General features: G+C 37.7%; 2 protein-coding genes across 2 annotated transcripts in view; both read right to left on the minus strand.

Annotated features, from left to right (window-relative positions):
• Window positions 1-16,969, minus strand: part of LOC146459084 (uncharacterized) — a 275,459-nt gene that overhangs the window by 112,916 nt on the left and 145,574 nt on the right. The gene's annotated exons all lie outside the window — the stretch shown is intronic.
• LOC146459092 (uncharacterized) lies at window positions 2,849-15,192 on the minus strand. Its single transcript, XM_085089996.1, has 5 exons — window positions 14,731-15,192; window positions 13,225-13,824; window positions 11,079-11,267; window positions 8,197-8,271; window positions 2,849-6,112 (listed from the first exon to the last, which is right to left on the minus strand). The coding sequence occupies exons 1-5, from the start codon at window positions 14,924-14,926 to the stop codon at window positions 3,819-3,821; spliced, it is 3,354 nt and encodes a 1,117-aa protein (XP_084946122.1). The 5' UTR covers window positions 14,927-15,192; the 3' UTR covers window positions 2,849-3,818.

The raw sequence follows: 16,969 nt of genomic DNA on the forward strand, positions 1-16,969 counted from the left end.
CCGTTTCAGCAACATCTGTACCCGTTTTTTGACTTCCAGACCAAAATAGTCAAAAGCCATGAAATATTTCAGTCCAAAACGGTTCAAAAACCATACCCTTTGGCTCTGCACCTACCTATATAGCTTACATTAGGAGTTGCCCCCCAGGAATAGTACTTTATGAAACACTCTTCATCAACTTTCTACCAAAGCAACATGCAATGATAAGAGAAACATGTCAAAAGACCTGTGTTACAGCTTCTAGTGGAGGGGAGGGGAGGTAGGTGGGTACTCAGCTATATTTATAACGGGGAGGTGGGAATGATGCCAAATTATTAGAGTTCAAAAATGTTAGCTTTCCCATTCTAAACCTGAACACAAAAAGGTCCAGCACATAACCCCAAAAGTCCCTTTTCTTTTTGTATAAAATGGCAAAACCCCAGAAAAGTCCAACAGTCCATGACATAACCCCCCAAAAGTCCCTTTTTTTCTTGGCATGTAAAGGCCAGTCCTGGTGGGATGGTTCTTAGTTTTGAATCTGTGGATGAAACCACAAAGTGCGACCGTTCAAATGAAATCTACTGAGCAGTACGTTCCTGTGGTGCTGGTTGTTATGTTGCACAAGGTGGTTCTTGGTTTCGAGTCTGTGGATAAAATCTTAAAGTGTGACCATTCAAATGAAAGCTACTGAGCGGTACTTTCCTGTGGTGCTGCTTGTTATGTTGCACCAGGTGGTTCTTGGTTTCGAGCCTGTGAATAAAATCTTAAAAGGTGACCATTCAAATGAAAGCTACTGAGCAGTACTTTCCTGTGGTGCTGTTTATTATGCTGTACAAGGTGGTTCTTACTTTTGGGTCTGTGGATGAAATCCTAAAGTGTCACCATTCAAATGAAGCAATACTTTCCTGTAGTGCTGTTTGTTATGCTGTACAAAGTGATTGGCTTTGAGCGAGACTAACTTTTGAGTCTGGATAATATCCTTAAGTGTGACCATTCAAATGAAAGCTACTGAGCAGTACTTCCTGTGGTGCTGTCCTGTGCAATGTAGTTCTTGATTTTGAGTCTGTGGATAAAATCTTAAAGTTATTGCGCAGTGCTCTGCTGTTGTGCTGTTTGTTATGCTGTGCATAACATATGCTAGACAAGAACCAAGAACAAACTGAACCCACATATGCGCCATTCCTCATTCAGCTGCCCCAAAATAATCTGAGCAAACATGCCACAAAGTTAATAAAAGAAGTACATAATTAAGTCTTAACCTTGTTTTGTCCCTCAAAAACCACCCAGGGTGAAACACTAGACACACTCAAGGTTTCTCCGCTGATATTGCTTCTGAAGTGCTCTCATCACTTTATTGTGTGCTTGATGACAAAACAAAGGATGACCGACATTTTTTTCTTAACTTTGCAATTATGTATGGCTTTTTCTTCAAGTTAACCCTCAGTTTTCTATATGGATTTCAATAGTTGTTGCTAAGATTTTCTCTCAAGTAAAATACCTTTGAATTAGGTGGGCACTGTCCTTAAGAAATCAGAGCTGTAATTCTCAAATCATTCTGAGATGTGTAGACTGTATTAGAAGTAGCAAAAGGAGGCATCATCCTTGAACAGATCGTACTTTGATGATTTCATCCACACACTCAAAAGGTTAATCAGATCGCACTTTGAAGATTTCATCTACAGACTCAAAAGGTTGAACAGATCACGATGCAAATTTCTACTCCAGAAAAGAAAAGGAATAAGACATTTGCAGCAAAATTATCAACCATAGCAACAAATGTCCCCACCCATCACCTGACAATTAATAAAAACAACACAAACTCCACAATTCAATCTCATATTTAATTCTATACTTATTGATCTAATTCACATTCGAAAATAAGCATTTCAATGATTTTTACAATATTTACAAACAGTATTATGGCCAGATTTGCTGTATAATGTTCAGTAGTGACACCTTTTAAAACAGCAAAACATAGTGAATGCTTTAAAAAATGAGATACAAATTATGCTCCAAAAGCAAGAAACTCGTTTTGATTTTGTTCACAATACTTAGTTTTCTCTGTTCCACGGTTTAGATCCGTGTCACTCATGAATGCACTAGTAGACTCTGTACATGTTACATCTTTATATACCTCTAATTAACAAAAAATAGACTTTAAAAAACACAGAGCAAACAGCATATGAAAGAAACGAGCACACACACCTTCTTTGAAGGTTTTTCGTACCTATAATCCTCTACTTAGCAATAGCTGAATAATGACCAGACCTAAAGTGAAAAAGAAAAAAAAGGAAAAAGAAAAACGACCGAGAAAACCTACCAGTCGTGCACTCATAACACAAATGAATGACATGACAATAAGCCTCACCAAAACAAAATGGCATAAGGATAAACCTGAGTGAAATGATGCAAACTTTATGACCAAATAGCTCAGTTGCTATTACATATGAACTCGCTCTGTGTTTTAGGACTTAATTTAAAACCTCCAAGTAATAATAAGTTTGTGCTCCGTAAAAACTTAACTCTGACATTAAGATAAACTAAGCATTTCTTTGCACAAGACTAAAATCATCTTTATATTAAAACACGAGCCTACTAACTAAGGGCACCTTATTTATTGCCGTCTTTTTGATCCTGTCAGTTTCAGTTGCTTTCAATAAATTTGAAAAGCTTCTCACTGGCAAGGATCCAAATTCTGCTCCTCTTTCATCATTGGTTCATTTCAAAATGCTGTTCAATTCAAAATGGTGGTCATGCGTACTACCGAGGAAACAGCTCATTTTGATGCTCTTTTTTGATTGGTTCATTTCGAACTAAAATGGTGGACAAGTTTACTGCTGAGGAAGCAGTTCATTCTGCTCCTCTCTCCTGATTGGTTAATTTCGATCCAAAATGGCGGACAAGCGTACTGCAGAGGAAGCAGTTCATTCTGCTCCTCTCTCCTCATTGGTTAATTTTGATCCAAAATGGCGGACATGCGGACTGCTGAGGAAACAGAAAATTAAGCTTCTTCTTTCTGATTGGTTCATTTCGATCCAAGATGGCGGCTGCCGCTGTGACAGCACAAAAACACAGTTGGAGTGTCAGTTGGAGTTGTAAGATTAACTCAGCTGTAGGTGAATTTGCACACAGTTAGCATTATTCACGTCCCTGAAACGATAAAATGACTTTAACAGTGATGGAAACGTAACGCTCAATGTTTGTGTGGTTAAAAAATGACTGCTTGGAGTTTACACTGTAATATGCTCTTGTGACTCTTCACTTTTTTTAAGAACTGTATGAGGGTAAAGAATTGAGGAATCAACATGTAAATTAGCAATGTTGGAAATAACACAAGCGAAAGAATGGTACAATTGAGAGACAGAGCAGAAAAAGATTGAAAAGCCAGCAAGTTTTAGATTGCGGTCTGATTTCAAGCTGCTGTTTGGTTAAAGTACAAGAATTATTAACCGAGAATCGGTGATAAGCGTTCTTCACATCTTTGTAACTGTGTTGGTGAGTTTTGAGATGTAATAAAATGTGATTGTTTGAAATGTAAATTTGTTTGTTTATAATTTCTTTATACATCAAACGAAGTAACTGAATATATGAGATGATTTGACTCTAAAATTATGACAGGAATCATCTGCATTAAAAGACAACATTCGAGGAATATTCAATTTGTTCAAAAGGTATCCTATCTAAACGGTTCATCAGCTAATTTAATATCAGCTGGAACTTAATGTAAGAATTTAGTTTTTACGGAACACTTACATGCTTTTGATATTGAAGTTTTAATTTAAGGCTACTCTGTTTCAAAAATGAAGATGAAAATTAAAAGCGCTTCAACTTTGACGACATTAAATAACGATACGGCGACCATGTGCTGCTTTGAGTTTGTTACGAACAGGATCACTTATGTTATTGTCAGACAAATCCAAGCGTGTCAGAGAATTATTATTACACAACCCTTCACAAATCTTATCAGCGCCTTCACTGTCGAGTTTGTTGCCATACAACCTCAAGTGTGTCAGAGTATTATTATTACACAACCCTTCACAAATCTTATCAGCGCATTCACTGTCGAGTTCATTGAGAGACAAATCCAAGTCTGTCAGAGTATTATTATTACACAACATTTCACAAATCTTATCAGCGCCTTCACTGTCGAGTTTGTTGCCATACAAATTCAAGTGTGTCAGAGTATTATTATTACACAACATTTCACAAATCTTATCAGCGCATTCACTGTCGAGTTCATTGTAACACAACTGCAAGTATCTCAGAGTATTATTATTACACAACCCTTCACAAATCTTATCAGCGCATTCACTGTCGAGATTATTTTCAGACAAATCCAAGCATTTCAGAGTATTATTATTACACAACATTTCACAAATCTTATCAGCGCCTTCACTGTCGAGTTTATTGCCAAACAAATGCAAGATTGTCAGAGTATTATTATTACACAACATTTCACAAATCTTAGCAGCGCATTCACTGCCGAGTTCATTGCGAGACAAATCCAAGCGTGTCAGAGTATTATTATTACACAACATTTCACAAATCTTATCAGCGCCTTCACTGCCGAGTTTATTGAAAGACAAATCCAAGTCTGTCACAGTTGTGTTCTCAGTGAGCATCTTAGCAATTATATCACACTCAACATAACCTAAATTTCCACCCCCGGCATATACCCATTGAAGTCTCAGAGACTTGCCGAAAGTACGTGCTAAATCTAAATGAAAATTACTACCTTCTTTTTTGCATTCCTTAATGCACTCCACTGCAACCAAAACCTTTCTCTGATCTCGGCCGTCAATGTGAGCCGCCAAACTCTGGATAAGAGCCATTGCTTTTTCTTTGGATGCTTCTGCTAGTAAGCCGCAAGTGAACAGCAACACTTGTTTCAGGTCAGAGAAATATCTGTCGTCAGCAGCTAAATCTTCAGGACTCATTTCTTCACTCAGTAGCCGGCAACAGAGATAGAATGCAGCAAAATGTTCCTGAAAGGATTTGTGCATGAAGGCGTAATAGAGACATGGTCTTCGTCTGTTCGTTCCATGCTGAAGTGACAGAAATCCGAAACCAGGTAAGTCATTTTCATGACTCCCAAGTTGATGTTTCTCAAAGTACATCGTCTGCTGGAAAAGACCCTTCAACGCTATCGAGCCAAGGTGTTTTAGCTGTTGTTCGTACACCTTTGTAGGATTTTGGTCGGTTTCCAGTCTTAAATTCTTCTTTTCGGTGTATCTTGTCAGGACATACTCCACTATATCCATGTATAGTGTAGTTTTCTTTTCTGGAAGGATGCCATCCGAGCATTCGATAAGAAGACAGAGGAGAGCAGTGTTCAGGGGATTGGCAATCAGTTCTTCTAGGCTTTTATCTTTCTCCAGTCGGTTTGAGAGCGTTTGGGCCATTTTCTCTCCCTCCTTTCCCTTGTTTTTGAAATATTTCAAGATGAAGTCACAGGCATCAGATTTAGTGAATCCCACGATCTCCAGGAGACTGTCACAGGATTTTCTCGCCTTTATCCCAGCCTCGTGCCGAGCTGTAACCACAAGATGACATTGAGAAAAAATTGCACTTCCACCTTGAATGAGCTGCTCTGCCTCTGACCATCTCTCGTTTGGCAACTCGTCCAGTCCATCCAGAACTACAAGTACGGCGGATTGATGATGTTTGATCCATTTAAAGAAAACTTTTTCGTCTTCTTCATCAATATCAGAAGGGAGAATCTGTTCGCAGATGTCCTTACGAAGGTTTGAATTGGAAGACATGTCGCGACATCTAAGCAATAGCACCATTTTAAAATTTGGAAAACAATCCCCTGCTTCAGGTTCCATTGAGGCCCAGTCGTAGGCAAGCTTGTTGCAGTAGGTAGTCTTGCCCATACCAGGATCTCCCTCAATCAACACCTTTTTAGGATTCTCGCATTCTTCGTGGGATTGAAAGATGTCGGACATCTCGACCATTTTGTCGGTCACTGTTCCTCTCGTCTTCTCCCTGCTGACCATTCTGAGCTTGGTGAAGATGTCACTAAGGCGAAAATTAAATTTACCTTCGCACCAAGGGAAGAGTGTAAGGCATCCTTCACGGTTGCTGTAGAATCCGCGTAGTTGGTCAATAAGCTCTGCAAGATCAAAATCAACTAAACGTTAAAGGCATAATTTGTAAAATACTAAATCAACTCAGCTCCAGAGTCTTCATAACTGGAGCGAGTCCGTGAGCAAAGCAAAGGTACAAAGGAGTTTTGGACAAGAAACGATTGTTTTCAAACTCAACCTGCCGCAAAAAACTGATCCTATATTTCGCAGCAATAATTATTTACCGTACCGCACAAAATTCCATTATCGATATTTTAAAAATATGAACAAGTGTTTGTGTACATTAATTTTAGCGTATTTTTCATTTAAACAACAAAATACGTTCAAATCATTGTACATTATATTGGTAATTTAATTTTCTGTGATGCAGTAAATTGTTGTGGAATATAATTTACAGCCCGCCTTGAGTAGCTGGGGAAGGGGGGGAGGGTGGGTGGCGCGCATTGGCAAGTTTTTCCCTAACACAAGCTATATAGGTATATGCTGCAAAGGGTGTGTGTGTGTGTGTGTTTTTTTTTGTTTGTTTTTTTTTTTTTTGGAGGGGGGGGGGGGGGGGGAATTTTAGTGTGATAAAGGGTCTACATTATAACCATTTCTGTTAAAGGAAACCTCCACTCTTGAAATAAATTAAATTTCATTCGAAAACATGGAAACAATATTTCTGTGTCGGACAAAACAATCTAATTTCAAATTTCATTGGAAAACATGGAAATAATATTGCTGTGTCGGACAAAACAGAATTTGATTATCGCCTATTTTTCATTTTAAATTTCCCAGGCGCCGTCATCTTGAATTTCCTGACGTCATATGGTTGCACAATTGTTTGACACACAAGAATTTCTGCTTAGTGACAAGAGCGGCAACTGTAACTGACGTCATGAAATCTAAAATAGCGGCACCCAGGAAATTCAAAATCGAAAATAGACCATAATCATATCTAATTTAGATGCTATTTCGGACAATTTACCATCAATTTGCTGTCGGAGTGGAGGTTCCCTTTAAAATTACACATTTTGATCTAAAATCAGGTCAGGGTTTGGACCACCGAGCTGCACACCACCACCAAAAATTTTGTAGAGTATCCCCGCGGGAGTTTCTTTTGTACTCAGCTGACTAAAGAAATGCATCGAGCTCTCTCTTTGTTTCCATCAGAAAACACCTAGCCCCTGCCCTATTTTGCTTTCAATAGTTGTACATCGTGGACACCAGAAAAGAGATAAACAATCCTGTTGAATCGGAATCAGCAAAAATATTTTCTCAACAAAACACTGACCCAACCTGCTAACAGAACCCCTCTAAAATTCTTAGGGAAAACCAAAAATCTTGTCAATTAACTTACTTGAAATTCCCAAAATGGCAGACGCATACCGTGTAGCATGAAAATTTTGATGGTTCTAATTTTTGCGGATTGACCTTCATGTGCAAAAATTGGTTCCAGCAGAAAAAAAAACCCACCAAATAAAACGGTGCAAAAATTAATTCCCTTCAGTCAAATTATAAATTCTCATACATTATCATTATCCAATTGTCATACATTATCATAACGCAATTTCCGGTATGATTTCAAGTAGCGTAACAGAATATCACTATCTTTCTGACAAAAAATATTCAAGTAGTTCAATTGCAAAGGGAGGATAGGTTTAAAAATCGGCGACGTGTACAATTGGGAATAAGTGAGGCCACTGGTGCTAAACATACACCAACGCCTCCTACATAAACGCCCATAGGTGTCTTGTTTTAGGAATTTTGGGTAAGTTGATTGATGATGAAATTCGGTTTTCCCTGTGAATTTTACAGGGGGTCAGTAAGGGGTCAGCATTTAGTTGAAACCCTAAAATAAACTTTTTCAGGCATTTTTCGGTGGGAAATCGTTGCTAACTGCCAGTGGCGATAAGATTACTTTCATCTCACGAAAAAGACATCTGGGATAAAATGAGTTGGCAACTTCATAACAGCCCACTAAGCAACTGGACATGGATTCCCAGAGAAAGCAGCCCATTATAAAAATTTGGAGACACCTGTACGATTTTAAAATTCTTTGCCCCCAGCGGAAAGAGGAGTAGCAACCAAAAAGAAACCCAGGGTGCACTGAACTTAAATTCCTAGTACTTCCTGGCTGGGAACTGACCTTCATTCTTGGATAATTTGTCTGTCCTCTTCTCCTCCTTTGTTTTCTCCTGTTCAAGTTTGTCATCTGCAGTATCTGAGGGTCAAAATGAAAAATTAACTGTTCGCCTTTTCTTTAATATAAGCATATAAATTAATATGTTGGGTTGTCAATTTGTAGATAGTTTTCAAGCATTACATTCTTAACAGTAACTCTTGGAATCAATTCTTTGCACTAACATACCATAACAGTTTCAATTAACTACTTTGCATATTTTTGCCTTAGGATTTAAAGTGAGTACATATGTATACAGCGCAGCCCTCATTACAGTGCAACTACTTGAACCCGGCTGCTTGGAAGAAAGTTAACCAATCACTTCTGTTTTTTTTTTTAAACAAAGAATCCTGATGTTGTTGATTCAAGTACTTAAACAATACATCTGCGACAAAGTTTGAAACAACTATGAACTTGAGGACCCCTAAGGAAACTGTCTCATTTTCTGATTGGTCAGTGAGAGTCTTTAGTTTTCACTCAAATGAATCTTTTTATTTACAGACTTTTTCGAGTTTGAGGATACTTTCTAGGTTTTTGATGGTCTCATTTGCCAGACATTCAACTTAGAGTGAAGTGAGATGGAGAAATTTACGGCAACGGTCGCTGACATTCCCAACTTCTGTGAGATCATGTGCTGGAATTGCACTGTGTAGGGCTGAGTCCGCAAATGATTGCCACTGAAATAAAAAGTAGTCGCCACTTTGTGCAAAACGTTTTGGCAGATTATAATATCAACAATTCCTCGATCAAGAGCTACAACATCAAAGTTCAAGTTCAGTTCAAAGTCATGCATATGTCAACAATTGCAAAGAAACATTTTCAGTGAGAGTAGTTTGATGATTTATGTTGTGTTCAAATGTTTCGAGTAACAGTCAAATGAGAGACAAAGCCCAAGCAATTATCAAAAATTATTGAATTTGGAACGTTACAGTTGTGTGGAGCTTGCTTCGAACACTTCATCGCATGCTAATACAGTGGAACCTCGATTTAACGAACCTCTATTTAACGAAGTTCTCGATATAACGAACGATATTCTATGTCCCAGCCAAAGTTACAGTAATATGGAATAGAACCTCGATATAACGAATTCTTCCATATAACGAACATAATCCGGAAGCCCAAACGTAAAATCTACCTCGATATAACGAATTACAATGTCAACACGAGACAGAAGATTAACGCTGAACAGATCATCAGTCAACAAATCCTTTTTATCCTTATGGTAAAGAGACAGCAACCTTTCAGTCGACGGCTTATTATATCTCATAGACATTGGCACTATAGTATTTCGACATCAGCATTGAATTCCGTGACAGAAGTCACCTGTGTTACAAATTAATCATTAACTATGACCTTGATATAACGAACATTTTGGTCGTTTACCCTCAAGTTCGTTATATCGAGGTTCTCGATATAACGAGCCCTCGATTTAACGAACAAATTTGGCCGGTCCCCAGCGACTTCGTTAAATCGAGGTTCCACTGTATTTAATTGTAGACTAGAGGTAAATAAAATAAGTCTTTTTATGCTTGAATTTGTAAGTATGTTTATACTTGCGATTTTCTTTTTATGATTTTAGAAAACCAGTTAGGCAAGAACCGTGTTGTCAGGTTGCAACATCAAACCAATCGACAGTAGGAAAAATTTGGGATCAAAACTGATCAATCAAAAAACTGCACATTTTACAGTGAGGTCCACATGTTCAAGTCGGGTAAAATTTATTAGCGAATGTTTTGTCTAGACTCTGCAGTGTTGTTGGTCTATTTACCAACAACTTTCAGATCCTTTGTTGTCTGAAAACATTGTGATTGGTTGGCTTTCTACCAAGTGGCGCGGTTCAAGTGGTCGAACTGTAAATAAATCAATACCTATTTGATCTGTTTTATTTACAATCAGTCTACGTCATGCATGACTGAAATTTCCGAGAATGAAATGAACAGTCAAATTCCTCTTAATGTAATATTAATGTCTGGAATCTTGAAGATTTTTCTGGAATCATTCCAAAAAAGACACAGTAAGTTTAAAAACAAATCAAAAATACTTCGGAGACAATTAATAATTATTGTGATTTTTAAAATACTTAATGCTGTAATAAATGTGAAGAAAAATCCACAGCTTTATACTGTCAATAAAATGGAGAAATTTCTACAGGAATTCTGAAATCTCGCTGGCAATGTTCAAAACTGACATGTAAGTTTCAAAACTACCTTTAAATTTCAAAACTACTGGACATGCATGCTGTAGACTGTTGACCGAAACTTAAAACTTAGATTTTCGATAATAATATTAACAGTTAAAACAAACACAATGTATCAATCATAAGGAAATTTCACTATTACTCTACTCTTGCCCTTAAAATAGGCCATTGTGATGCAGACACTACTACAACATTTGAACTGCAGTCTGCAGTTTCATCTGATTCAAGAGAAACTCAAGATAATCTGTACCTAAGCTAAAGTAGATAAAAGACCCTGGACATTATCAGAACAACTTGCAGGTGCAAAAAGAAGGTTTAAAATAGATTTGAACCCCTTGACCTCTGCATTACCAATGCAGTGCTCTACCATTTGAGCTGTCAAGCCAACTGGGAGCTGGTCACTTTGTGAGATCATAAAATTCCCATTCAAGATCACAAGATTGAATGTATGGAATGACCATCAAGCCTTAATGTTTTTCAGGCTTTCTTCCTGAAACTGCTTTTAAAAGTTTCATTCGAAACTGCAATGGGTTTTCATCTATTGGTAAAATTTGACCCTTTGCATTACTTTCAACAAACAAAAGAATTATAATGAGAAGCAATTTAATTCTGCAAGAGGATCAACCTTTTCCAGCAAATATATAAAACTGACCTTGATAACAGCGAGGCCATCTTTGGAAAACACAGGGATCACATAAAGTATTTGCCACAAGGGAAGCTGCCATGGTACTTGCAAAAGACTTCCAGTCATCGCTTACAGACTGACTGAGACCTCTATCACTGGCCACACCTTTCACTAACAGCCACTCCATCTTACCATCATGGGCTGCTGCAAAAATATCTGTCATAAAGAGGAAACAGGTTCACGTCATTGCTTCAACTTAACTGTATGTATTTATCCTGGCCTGTCCTTAAAATAACCTTAGGGAAAAGATCTGCCTGGCTTACTGCTTTACACTTTTGCTCAGTTCAAAACGCGGAACACTGGAGAGGGTGCGGAGAGATCAAGAAAGGAAAGCCTGAAAACCAAGTGTTTTTGTGGAGTTTTCTGCACTAAAAAGCCGATTTCTGTATTCTGGATGCACGCAAAATGAGGTAAGAGCAAACAAAAAAAAGGGGGGTGAGGGGAGGAGAGACTTTTTTCCCCTCCTTTGTGTTTATCACTCTCATCCTAATTCCGGGCGGTAAAACAGCGACAAATGCACAAATGGAAACGCTTGCTGCGCAGGCTAAGGAAAGGAGGGAGGACAAATCTGTTGAGGTGACTGATTTTTGTTCAGGGACTAGTTACTGTCCAATCGGAGGATGGCAGCCTAGGTATTTTGAAGAATACTGAATGTTGAGCACCAAAAGCCAAATCCATGGAGGTCGCATAATGTCAAGTGTCTGCCGTAACATTAACTAAAAGCTTACTGTCTGTATCATCAGTTCTTAACCCTAAATAGCACAAAAAAGTGCTTAGACCTAAATTAAAATAATATCAACCCTAAACCCCTCAATCCTAAACTGTTGTAGATAGTGTAAAATGGCACATTCGGCATTTTGCATTCTGTAAAATAACCCTGAAGATCTGAGCATTATTTCTGACCCCGCAATTATTTGCGGTCCAATTTGGCGATCATTTACAACCCTGTACAAGAAATCTTCAGAAAGGTTAGATTGTATTTCCTGCAGGTGCCTGAACTTGAACCACCAACTGAGCTATCAAGACAACTGGGAGCTGGTCATATTGTAGCCTCCCACGCAGACGTTCTTAGGGGTTCGTCACGCGTTTCTGCCCCACGTTCGTGGGGCAGGAACGCGTGACAAACTCCAAAGAACGTCTGCGTGGGAGGCTAGTCATATTGTGAGTCCATAACATACCCGAGAAGGATGAATTAATGAATATGAATAGAGGAAATATTAATATTATTTGAGCAATGGATAAAAGATTAGATAGAAGAAAGATCCTCACAGTTATTTACGTGACTTAAGCAGTTGCGAAAAAAAATCCTAGAAAAAATTCATGCTTGAATTTATTCTTTCATCCACAGTTCACGATATGACCAGCTCTCAGTTGGGCTGAGAGCTCAGAAAAGATACTTGATGAAACTTAACTAAAGGTGGCTTACTACAGTTTTGTGTAATAAAATAATCTTAATGCGCGGGTGTCACATAAGCAATTTGCGTAAGTGATCAAGGAAACCAAACAAGCAGTTTGTAATTCGTGCGTACACAAGTGAATGCAGAAGTGCTTCATACCGAAACGTTTTTCAATCATAAATTTCTCCAAATCTAGCTGACGACCTATGCTCAATTTTTTCATATTTTTAAATATACGTCAACATCGATCTTCGGACAATTTCTTTTCAAAATCTGAGACAGATTTTAAGATATTTTTCAAAATTCCCATTTTTTATATTTTCCTCGATATGCAAAAACCTCTCATACAGAATTTTGTTTTAACTTATAAGAACGTTTATTAGGATTTAAAGTTTAAATGGTAAGTGTAATATTTTTGATTGGGGTGAATATTGGGTTAGACGTTTTCAAAGAATTAGCGCCCAATCCTCTGATGGCCACTCAGCCACTTGTTTTAAGCCACTTTAAGCAAGAGCATGGTGAAATAACAAACACTCATTGTCATTAATTATGGTTTTGACCTTGCATTTGTTATTTTGTTCCCTCAAAATGAGTACCAGTGATGATATTATTGAAAGCATCTGGTGACCTCGAACTGTAGTAATTAGCCATCTTAATGCGAGGCTCAGAGAAGCATTCTGATCAAATAACACTGAATGATTACTAAACTGACTTACTTTCGCCTTCCTCGCTAGGCACATCTACATCACAATGCACTTGCACTTGCCATTCATCTGGGTTTTCCAAAGGAGCTTTCCATCCATCAGATGCATGTCTAATGAGCTTGCCAAAATTTCTGCTCACAGGGGTTCTAAAGTCAGGGGTTGTCAACTTGGAAGACACCAGTATGTCTCCGATTTTGATATTTTCAGAATTTAAAACGTGGCAGGTGCCCACAGAAATCACAGCCTTGGGCTGCAAGACCCTGCTAGCATTTGTTACATCAGGTAAAGCACCACCTGGAACTACAGAACGTTTTGAGCATTTTATCAATGCAATGTTAAGCTTCTCCTGGTCACCACTTCCCATCGCTCCAAAGTAGACATGACCAATGTCTTCGTGGTAAGCCTTGAAAGGTTCGTCGAGATAAAAATAACAGCTTAAAAACTCACAGTCCTCCACAGTCACTAAAAGAACATCTATCGGGAGTTGAACTTTGCTCCAAGCTATGGAAGTGTTAGGAAGATTGCTCGTCTTGGGAAACTTAAAACTGAGTCGTGGTGGCTTGCCATTGCAATCATCAGAGCTGTCTTCTATATTTTCTTTAATTTTGGTTCCTAGAAAAGAAAAAAGAAAGAGAACAGCAAAGATCAATATTGAATAAAAACAAACTAGTTAACGTTTAGACTTATAGATGGCTTGGGCTTTCAATTAAAGCTAACTGTCAATACTGGCTGTTTTTAGAATAACTATTATTCTAAAACCAGCCACTTCAACAAATATATTTTCAATTGGTGAAAAAGAAGATGTTTTACCAGTACATTATTGGAAGAACGTACTCAGCACTTTTACAAAATTTGTAAACAAAGCTTTTTAGTAAAAAAAAAAAAAAAAAGCTGCCTTTTACCAACATTATTATATAATTCTTGTAAAAAGGCACATTTTTAACTGGTGAATGCACGCATGCATATAATGAACGAGTAATAGCGATGGTGGGGTTTTCACTTGGTTGGTGGGTTGTTAACTTTCAAGCATGCACAATGAATGAGTGATCGTAATGTAGCGGAATTTCACTCTGGCGCAGGTCGAAATTACAGAAGTTTGCCTTTTTGAAAAAGAAACAAACCTGTTGGCAACGGTGAATCGAAAGCGGAACTTCAAAGGGATGCTTGACAGTTTCAACAGTGGAAATGAAGCATTAACGGCAAAGAAATTTTTGTTCGATTTGTGGTTTTATTAGCCCAATGAGCGGGCAGATCTGAAATCAACTTTGAATCCACGGAGTTCCTTGGTAATGTTTCAGTATTTCTAGGAAGACAACACACAAATTAACTCAGTAATTAATTTCTACATGCTCTCGTTGGACGAAATAAGAACATTCAGTGATCAAGGACAGTGGTTAACAGACAAAGTAGCCCAGTATTATGGCACATGTATGTCATGGATTTTGCTAAATGTCAATTGAAGTGACAGTAGACATATCTGATTAGCTGGCATTGTTTCATACACGTATCTTCCTCTACCTGGTTTGGGTCGAAGGCTGACATAGTGATGCTCGTGCAGGTGTCCAAGTACAAGCTGGCTGCTGCTGCCAACATCACATTCTGGGCGGATAGTTAAGTCATGTGACAGACTGCTGATCACGTGGATGCACGTTTTAAAGCAGTTTGCTGCAGCATGGAGAATGATGTGGTCACCCCACGTACCATCAGCTGCCATGTTTCTCAGGTAATCAGGCCAAGACAGATGTCCATCTACAAAGTTAAACAGTTCTGTCCCATCTTGCTGCAAGAGAAGAAAATAACAATAGAAAAATAATATTAAAGTATGTTGGGCTTCTTCATCCTGGTAACTATCAACTGGGGGGCAAAGCCTTTCACAGAATTGACCACGGACTTTCTCCTTTTGTTCAGGAAAGTAACCAACTGTTGCTCTAAGAAATTTAGCATTGGATGGTACAATAGCCACAAAATAATAAATAATTCAATAAGTTAAATGCTTTGTTAGCACTTGATCAGGACAATGATCATCATTATACAGAACAAACCAATAGCGAAACAGGAACAGTTAACTGTTCCATAATTAATTAATTCAATAAATTTTGCATTCAGTTTTAATTAAATAACTGGAGCATTGAATACAATGCAATTTAAGACTTCTGCTTGTTTTTAAGCACCCAATTGTGATATCAGCCCTTGAGTTGTACTGACTGTCCAAGAGATAACAAACATTAATAGACCTGACTTCTGCCCTTTCTTCCAAAATGAAATCTGCATGAATGTGGCAATAGTCTGATGGAGGTATTTTTCAGCAAGTGACACAGGCATACTAATTAAAAAAAAGAAAATCCAAATTCTCCTAACAGGATTGAAGCACAATGACCTTCTGCTTCATATTTATTAATGGATGTCACACCTGTCCACTGCATTGCAGGAGATTCGAGAAAGCTAAGGCCACTAAACTACATTCATGTCACACACATATGCTAGGATTTGATATTGTTATGTTTATTGTCATGAATTCATTACATAGTTTTTTTTTCAGTCAGCCAGTTTAATTGGCATAAGCAAAAAAAATATACTCCAAGTTCTCCCATTTTATTGCTTTGCATAACCATAAAAAACAAAAGCAAACTCACTCGTAAGCTGACATTACCAATATTGAATAGTAACTTACCAGTGTAGGGTTCTCCTTAAGGAATTGGACTATGTGCTGCCTCAATGCTTCATGAGAGATTTGGATTCCTTTCACCAGATCCAGTTGCTCTGATAATGCATAGAACATGCAATTTCCAGATCCCTTGTTATCAGAAATTCTGAAGCCTTTGTCTGAAGCAATTTTCTTCATCTCCTCTGGAAGGTTTGTTAAGCTAATGATCTTGCCTGCATGTTGCATTTGCTTAAGATCACCAATAATTTGTTTAGCTGTTATAACCAAACCTGCCAATGAAAAGGAATGAAAACAAGGATAATGAATGAGTTACAAGCATAAAATCAATTGTCATGTTTTAGTTCATTCAGTTCAACACCACCAATAACAAAAACCAGCAACACTGAAGTAAATCACTTCTTCAAACATTCTGTCTACAGATGCTCCCATAAATAGCTACAAAACTAGTTAAGGTGAGGACATGTGAAATAATTTAAAACAAACAAAATGTATACAAAAATAGAATAATGAACTAATTATTAGTCATACTATCTAGTTAGAAATTCCATAAAAATGTTGTATCAGTCATCTTCATATTGTAGACTTACTGCAGAATATCAAGGAGAATGCATAAAATTAGTATTAAGTTAATTCTATTTCTTGCAACTATGCACATGCAGCTGAGTTTTTTTAAAAACCAGCTTTGAGGTGTGTGGAAATTGCTTGAAACACCACTCGTTCTTTAATTCTGATATAGGTTCTGAAACCATTAATGATTCTTGGATAAATTCAGGGTAAAAGTTTGCCAAATGTTATAATAATTATTAAGATCACATTTCCAAACCTCCTTTGTTTTCCCATCATGAATTATTAATGAGTTTGCAGAGAAGGACACTAATTTTAGAATCATTTATCCAGAGGTTTCATACTAAAGCTACCTTGATGATCAGCTGTCGATGCCTTCAATAAAGTCTCTGACTGCTCACTGGTGCTTTCTGTTTCCCCACTTTCCGCTCGTTTGCAGTCATCTCTAATTCCAACTGCAAAACAATTTTCCATTACTTATAAGTCCACTTTCAAAAGCTCTGTTTACCATCACAATTGAAAAAAATT

This window comes from Pavona decussata, unplaced genomic scaffold (genome assembly GCF_977016875.1).
Source record: "Pavona decussata unplaced genomic scaffold, jaPavDecu1.1 SCAFFOLD_223, whole genome shotgun sequence".
Lineage (NCBI taxonomy): Eukaryota > Metazoa > Cnidaria > Anthozoa > Scleractinia > Agariciidae > Pavona > Pavona decussata.